We start from the raw sequence: 8,427 nt of genomic DNA on the forward strand, positions 1-8,427 counted from the left end.
GAAAGCAATAGGATAATCCTCTTCACAGTTACATTTATCTTCTTCTGTGTCTTAGGCAATGCTTTAACTTGTGGGTGTTGACTACCGTGTGCGTTTGAAAGGACATCACAGAACTCGGGAACTGGGGGGGGAAGAGAATTATTTATCAATAACTCAGCATTTATTTAATTGTGCCAAGTCACCAAAACCAGACCTAAGCCACATGGTACAGATCTAATCTGGATATAGAGGCTTGGTTTGTTGTTTGGGCTTTCCCCAGCCCAAATCTGGGAATAAAGCCCAACTCTGACTTCAGGTTTAGCTTTTGGAGTCAGTGTCAGCATGAGTCTGGATGAGGACCTGCCTATTGCTATCTGTCCAGCACAGATCTCATCACTATATGTGGCTCTCAGCTATTTTAGTGGAGGTGACAGAAGAGACTTGGTACATGGACAGAAAAGGGCTGGGAGAAGCTGAACAGGGGAGAGTGGTTGTTCCCTGGGCTGCAGCACTTCATCTCCATCCACCCAGCAGCTGGGAAATGTCTGTGTGCTGCCAGCAGCAGCGGGTCCTGTCCTCGCCTGCACCAATGTGAGTGTGGAGCACTGTTGGGGCACTCGCTCTCGTTATCTGTAGCTCTTTTCTCATGAGTATTAATGGAAGTAGGATGTGTGTGGCAGACTGATAACATGCTTCTGACAGTCAAGGACTAGCACCTCCACAACAGCTTGTGTTTGTATTACACTTTTATGAATAAACTGTTTTTAAAGGGACTGAAATTGCATTATTTCAGCTATTCTGATTTGTATCACTAAATAATGCAGCTGATAGTGCTGAAACTTGATTTCTTCATTGACCCGAGTTTTTTATTCATTTAATCAGGGCGATGGATTTTCTGTTCATTTTATCCTGCATGTTAACCCTTACCTGGAGAGTACAAATTACTTTAGGGTTTTCTCAGACACATCACGGGGTGATGGGTAAACACAGAGCAGGACCCTAACCTTGCTAGTGGTCCTCAAACGCCGCCTGACGGGAGGAGTTTTGCACCCAGCATTTTGGGCTCTGCTCCCTGGATTTGGTGATGTTGGGGGAGGATGAGCACTGTCGGCACGGTGAGGTATGTGCGATGCAGAGACTGCTACTTTCCTTGGCTCAGATGGAAGCTGTGGCTTCTTAGGGGCAGTTTCAGAGCATTTTGTCTTCTGAAGGATTCCCACTGAGCTTCAAGGTCCAAATACAGCGGTTGTTTCCCCTGTGGCTGCAGTGCAGCCCCCTTGCAAGAGGTATGCACGTGTGGTCAGGCAGGCGGCAGCAGTGCTTGGCAGTCCTGCTTAGGAGACTCCTTTGTTTCTTGAAAAACTTTTGAAGAATTATCGTTGCTGGGGAGCAATCAGAACCACCTGCCATCTAGGAAAATACTCTCTTAGCTACTCTTCTTGAGACCTCTGTCCTTGGCTACCATGAAGTATTAGTTCAACTAGGTGCTAGGGGTTGTGTCTAGGAAGCCTCCTTAAAAAAGACATTCTTGAAGATCTGATGGCATTTTCCATCTGTCACTATCACGATCCGAAACAAGAGCTGTCTTGGACAATTTTTGCATGCCAGCATCACAGTTCCTGTTCATAGCTGCATCCCGCTTGGGCATCAGGCTATCTGTATAGCTGCTTGCATCCCTGAGGGTTTAGTTACAGAAGTGACACAGCTTCGGTCTTTGAAAGAGGTCCATGCTGTGAGAATTGCTTTGAGAAAGGAGGTATTGGGTTTCAGGACTGCTCTTTGCTCTTCTCTTTTAATTGCTGTCTCTTTCCATAAAATGTTGCAGTTAATAGTTATGGTGATTGGTGTAGCCAATTTGAAAAATAATTACTGCCTGCTTCAAGATTATCTTTCCTCCTAATTAAAATCCCAGACTTCACATATTAAAGGTGTGCTGTTGACACAGCATCCCATGTGTGCCCAGGCAACCTCATTTGGATTTATAGAATTAATTAGGTTTTATATCCATTCCCAGCTGTTCTGTCCTGCACCAGGAATGTGGCCACTGTCTCAGTGGTCAGTGGTGGGAGAGATAAGAGGGAGATCTTCTTGCATAGGTCCCACACTCCGATCATGAACCAGTGATTAAAAAATATTCCCCAGACCTCACTGGAGGATTTCCCACCTTTACTGTCCAGGAAACAAATTGCAAACACTATGGCACAGCCTATGGTGTGGTTTGGGCATTATATATTATATATGTCATCTGTGTGGGTGAGATGGGACAGCCTGGAGTCCATCACCTCTCCCAAAGCTACAGCCAGCAGCAAGAATTTATGATGCTCTGGGAGCAAGGCTTGTCATCCTTCTTGTTTTTGCAATGCCATACCTGCAATAAGAGGGAAATACAGATAAAAGAGCCATGTTTTTATCTTTTATTATAAGAAACTGAATTTTCATTGTTCCCTACCCCGATATTATTGAGTGAGTGCTCATTAGCTGCATGTGCTGAGGTGACTACATGGATTGGTTTTGGTAGGGCTGCTTTTGGGTTCTAGTTGTGCAAGCTTGTTGGTCTCGGTAAGGCTGTTCGCACGTGCTGTGTTGCAGAGAATCATAGAATCATTAGGTTGGAAAAGACCTTTGAGATCATCGGCTCCAACTGTATCTGTCCACCACTAAATCATATTCCCCAGCACCTCATCTACCCATCTTTTAAACACCTGCAGGGATGGTGACTCAGCCTGGGCAGCTTGTTCCAGAGGATGGCGTGTTTCTGTAGGGTACTTCTGTGTTTGACGCAGGTCACTTTTGTCATTGTTAATACACTTAAAACATTGGTGGTCACATGAATGTCCTGTACCCATGTACAAGACTCACTTCATCATGTTGTCAAGGTTGTAGTACGTTCATAGAGTTTTTACAGCCTCTCAAAGAAACCAAAAGTTAATGTTTTGCGCAGGCGTAAGGTCACCAGTATCTTTCTGTGCTCCAGCTGGTAAATTGATGAAAGCAGAGTTTGAAGGCTAGAGCAGCTGCAGGACAAACCCAGACTGTTGTCTTCGCCCAAAGCCAGACGGTTAATGGGGCTTCACAGTTCTTCACAGGTAGTTTCCCTGCTGCATGAGGAAACCCTAATTCATGGTGTTAAATGGTTGTGATAATCTCCCATTTCTCTCCGTGCACCAGGAGTCTAATGTGCTTACCTTTAAACTCATCAAGGAGGCTGTTTTATGTCTACCTGTAGGAGAAGATTGCCTTGGCACCGCAGTGAGCTTTGCTGTGTCCCCATCACACAACCCATATGATGAGGCAAGCCCAGAAAATGCTGGTGCTGTGCCTCTGAGATGCTAGTCCTCACCACTGTTCCCTCCGTGTCTTGCTCCTTTTTTGTGCTGGATGCCAAGGAGATGAATCAGGCAAGGAGGACCTCCCCAAAACATTGTACTTGTCTTTTGCCAAAGCAACAGCTGCTTGGACCCCAGTAAAACCTGTCACGCCCTTCCCACATATGCTGAAGCGGTCACTGCTTCAAGGATTTGATTCACCAGAAAAGTCAATTTTTTTCTTATCTGGCTGAGAACAAGCAAGTACCTTTTGTGCCTTGGTTGCTAAATTTTAATGGCCTTTGCGAAAAGCTAATTTGCAGGATTAAGGCTCAGCTCTCCCAAGGGTTCCCGCTGTCTGAGCACAAGACCCTTGGGAGCCTCGCAGCAAGTGCGAATGAGGAGCAAGACATTTCCCATGGCTCTGTGTGTGACGGCGGGACCCAGCTCAGGATCCCAAACGTCTGGATGAGAGCACAGAAATGCAATATGCTTTGCTCTTCTTCCTCATGCTTTTTGTCCAAAGTGCTTCCAGTCACCCGCCTGAACTCAGGCCCTATGAAATACCTATGAAAATAATCTGAGGGCTTGAGCGTGCTGCGACACAGTGGGCTGCGTTGCCTGCACCACCGCTGCCTGCTATAGGGCAGCACCAGCGTCAGGCGTGCTGGCGGAGGAGGGAGTGCTCCTGGGGGAGGACATCTTCTACCTCCCCCAAACCTTTTGCTTTCTAATTTTGCTCTTCTCACTGTTTTTCTGCTGAGGAAACCAGATAAGTTGTCTGTGCAATAAACACTCGGTGCAAGAAGCATCTTCTTCCATGATGTTGATGCTACAATAACTTTTATTGGCAGCCCAAAATGCAACTGCTGATACCGTTTCCACTCATGCATCACTACACGGTGTCTCCTTCCCCTGTTCTTTTTGCCATCCCTCATAAAAACTAACATATTTTTCAGCAGCAAGCACGTATTGCATAGTTTATATTGCAATATGCCATGTTGCATATCTCATGGACTGATGTTGCAGAGTGTGGTGATCTATTTTGGTCCAGGATCACAGTAGCAAATCACTGGGTGTAATGGGAACATAGCAGCATATGTTAGCTGCTTCAGCCTCGTGACCCTTTATTCCAAGGCAAATGTTTTTACAGCCCTGTTGTGTTTACTCTGTCAGAGTAAAACTCTTCATTCATCAATGAAAATCATCAGCTTGTGTGTGTGTGTGAGGTGTTTGAGAGTGTGTCTGCTTCAAGAGGTTGCTGGAGTCTACTTGACATGTGGATGGTTTGGTCCGTAGTATTGATCTCCTAGGTAGATTGGAAGATAATTGTAGGCTGGAGTACTGAAGGCCACCGTTGCAAGCAATTTGTTTTTCATAAAGGATTGCCAAGGCATGAGATGCTTCAATGCCATAGCAACAAGTGTGATGTAATGGCCAGACAGAGAGCAGGAGGATGCTTATTCATGAAGCAATCCCTAGAGAGGCTTTTTCTTGGCATGGAGCACTCTCGTGCTAGTCAGAAACCTCTCACTTTGAATTACCAATATATCATCTCAGTCAAAGGCTGGAGAGAGAAAATGTGCAAGACACAAGCTTCTTGTGCATGGGGAATAACATGCTTTACTCTCCCTTTGCAGGTACTGGTTAACAAACAAGGTGCACATCAAGCGACCTACCACTGGGCTCCTCATGTACACCTTAGCCACTCGGTTCTGCAACCAGATCTATCTCTATGGCTTCTGGCCCTTTCCTCTGGACCAGAACCAGCATCCAGTCAAGTACCACTACTACGACAGCCTGAAGTACGGCTACACCTCGCAGGCCAGCCCACACACCATGCCATTGGAGTTCAAAGCCTTAAAGACGCTGCATCAGCAAGGAGCCTTGAAGCTGACAGTGGGGGAGTGCGACGGGGCCACGTAGGCTGGACCCCGGCCACGTTCCTGCACAGCCATGGGAAGAAGGGGAGGGGGCAGAAAGGGCAAGTGGTACCTGATGGGGTTGGTTGTCTTTGTTAACGCGCAGAACAGCGACACAAATATCTATACGTGGTACCTATATATATTGACCTGAGTATTATAACTGTTTGGTGTTCACCAAGGAAGGAGCAGGAGAGATGCGGGAGCATCTGACGTGACTGGCCTTGGCAAGACCCCTTGCTGTGGGCTTGCTGGGCTCGGAAGAGCATTTGACCTACATCCAAAGGGTGTGAAGGTGGCCTTGGTTTTTGAGGGTATGTTAGGTGATGGGTAAACGTTAAGCCGTTTGTCGTGACTGTTCCGAGGTTGGTAGTTAGTTTGTTTGGCCAAGGATGCCGGCGCTGGCGCTCTGCAGCAAGGCACGTTCTTGGCTCCGTGCTCGTGGCGGGGAGGGGCAGGGGCAGGGAGCGGGGTGGGCAGGGAAGGTTTGTTGGTGGCTTTCACAGCTGAGGGACTGCCTGTGGCACCAAGCAGGACCAGTCTCCTGCCCAGCAGGGACCAGCGCCTGACAGGGTCACACATGGATCCATCCGAAACATGGAACCGCCAGGCTGAGTGCAGCCTTCAGAGGGTGAGGGAATAGCCTCCTAGGCTGCAGCTTGATCTCCAGGAGGTGATGGGGAGCTGTGCTAAGCTGATCCTAGTGACATTTGCTCAGAGAGGAGATGTGAGGGCCTCCAGAGATCTGGCGCATCGCAGCTGAGCCGGGCAGACAGTGAGGAGGATGCTGAGCATGGATTTTCTCTTCCTTTCCTAAGGAGCAATTTAGAAAGGAGCAAAGATGCTGGAACGTGGCAGGAAGGAAGTTTGCTGCTGCAAACCGGCACTATTAGTATTAAGTGTCTTATTGTGCCACAGTCGAAGACACTCAACATCTGTCAGGGCTCATGAAAACCATAAGTACATCTAGCTCTTTAATTCCCAAATGCTACCTGCTAAGCAGCCTGCCTTCTCTCTCCCTCCAGAAATAACCTCTGAAATATTGGTTATAGGCCTGAGACCCAGCCAAGCAGAGAGACTGCAGGACTTCGAGGAACTTTGTCAAGCCTAAATTATTTATTTTCACTTTCTCCACGAAGAACCAGCATACAGCAACAGCGCTGCATTCCTGAAGTCCTGCTCTGTCCTTCTTTCAAGCTCTGATTAGCTCTTATTCTGGACAGTTAAATAAGGTGTCAGTTGCATCTTGATGGGGTGCTTGCCTAGTGATGAATGACAAAAAAATGAAAATATAAGGAAATTTTTATAACCCCACTTGCTTTTCTCTAAGTTTGGGTTTTTTGAGGGAAGCAACTAGATTGGTCTGATTAGCTTGTTTAATTTTCTGCTTGTGTAGCCTGTTCCATTTGTCTCCTAATTAGCTCTCAGTGCCAAAATGTGGATGAGTCCGAGGTTCAGTGAGTGCTGTTTGGGTTTAATTTGTGGCAGAGCAAGTGACGCTGCTCAGCAAGCCTTGGGACACACGCTGCAATGCTTTCATGGCAGGATATCATCACCTTTGTGCCTCGTCCTGCTGCTGTGTTTAAGTTAGAAAGTGTACAGTTTGGGGCTGCAATACTTGACATTGTCTCTTTAAAACCTGAGTGCTTCAGGTGGTAAAGGAAAGAGCTCACTTTCATGTTTTGGGCCATAGAAGCTACTGTACCCTTAGGAGCCTCCAGCCTGCTAATTAGTGTCAGATGAAGATGCCTAAGATTAAGGTATAAGCAACATTATAGCGGATAAATGTGAGCTAATCTGGCATCAAGGGGATGATGTTTCTTTACAACTCCAGAAAATTATTTCTTTTATGTGTTCTTTTTAAAACCTGGCACTTTTTAAAAATTATTTTTATTTGAGTTTAGTTGCATCATAAAGCAAAACCTGGCTGTGAACCTCAGCTTAAGCTGTTGGGGTTTCCTGAGATAGTAGGAGACAGAGCGTAAAACTGCAAGGTGGAAGAAGTCTGCAATCCCAAGGAGCTTCTCGCGATTCAGGAGTGGTTGTTAAAGCTGGATAATTCCCTGATTTGTCCCCGGCACAGAGGATGGACAGAGTGGGGAGGAAGTCGCAGGGACTGCTAAAGCCAGCTGTTGCATTGAGGGGCCTGGGCCACGGTACTGATTGCTGTTAGCAAACCTTCTTTTTAAATAAAAATACCAGAAATGAAATTAACGTCCAGGGGTTTTATTATTGTATATTTATTTATTTTCTTTGACTAGAACAGTGAGTAAAAGGGCAAGACCATAAAATGCCATCCCAATTAAAGAGGGAGACCCCATCACCTTCTTTGCCGGTGAAGGAGAGAGGGGAAGGCTGGATTTATTTGCCCGTCTGGAGCGCGTGTCGATGCTCTGCCAAGGGGACATCAGAAGCCACCAGGGCGCCTTCACTGTGCCTACAGAGACCGTTGAGCTGAATCTGACGGCAGCACAGCAGGAGGGTGCTGGGGGGTGAAAAGGGGTTGGGAGAAGGGAATTCTGGTGTCCTTGAAGCGGCTTCTGGATCAAAGCACAGGCAAGTGCAGGCAAATTATTCCAGGGGATGAAATTTCTGGTGATGTTTCCGTTCCCAGAATGGGTCCTGCTCGCCCCAGTTTTAAAAATACGTTAAACCAGGAGTAAAAGCTTTCAGCTCTTGAAATCAATGGCTGAGCTCCCATTTCACATCACCGCCATGCAGGTTGGTCCCTGCTGAATTTATATGCAAAAAAAATCTAGAAATTTCCCGATGTTTTAGGGGACTGTGTCGGGTCCTCTAATGTGATCCTCTGAGCAGCTCCTCGGTTTGGAAACATACTTTATCATCTCTGTTTCCAGCAAATTGCTGGGACCTTGCTTGCCTGTGACCCAGCCATTGTGATTCTGCAAGCTGTAAAGCCCATGTGCTGTTCCGGAGCAGCGGGAGCAGGGTTTTGGGTTCACTATCTGTTCCGCACAGCAAGCAGTGGTGCTTGCAGTAGGTGGATAATATTTGAGCTATTTTGGGGCAGCCACCAGCCGTTGAGGAGCCGCGGGGCTGCAGCAAGGCAGCTGCCAGATGCTGTGGGGACCCGTCAGCCACACTAGACTGCTGCTTGATGAATTTCTTCATGCCCAATTAAGGCTCTCCTGTCATCAAGAGTGAAACAAAAAAAAATCCAGTATTCATGCTATTCAGGCAGGGATGCAGGTGCATGTGTT

At 47.0% G+C, this 8,427-nt stretch overlaps 1 protein-coding gene across 1 annotated transcript in view; it reads left to right on the forward strand.

Annotated features, from left to right (window-relative positions):
- The window catches only part of ST8SIA2 (ST8 alpha-N-acetyl-neuraminide alpha-2,8-sialyltransferase 2), a 31,892-nt gene extending 26,242 nt beyond the window's left edge, over positions 1–5,650 (forward strand). The window contains exon 6 of the mRNA XM_054077837.1: positions 4,925–5,650. Within this exon, the coding sequence (XP_053933812.1) occupies positions 4,925–5,210 (286 nt within the window). The 3' untranslated portion in view covers positions 5,211–5,650. The remainder of the gene's footprint in view (positions 1–4,924) is intronic.
- Positions 5,651–8,427: the final 2,777 nt, after the last annotated feature.

The sequence above is a fragment of the Cuculus canorus genome, chromosome 12 (assembly GCF_017976375.1).
Source record: "Cuculus canorus isolate bCucCan1 chromosome 12, bCucCan1.pri, whole genome shotgun sequence".
NCBI lineage: Eukaryota > Metazoa > Chordata > Aves > Cuculiformes > Cuculidae > Cuculus > Cuculus canorus.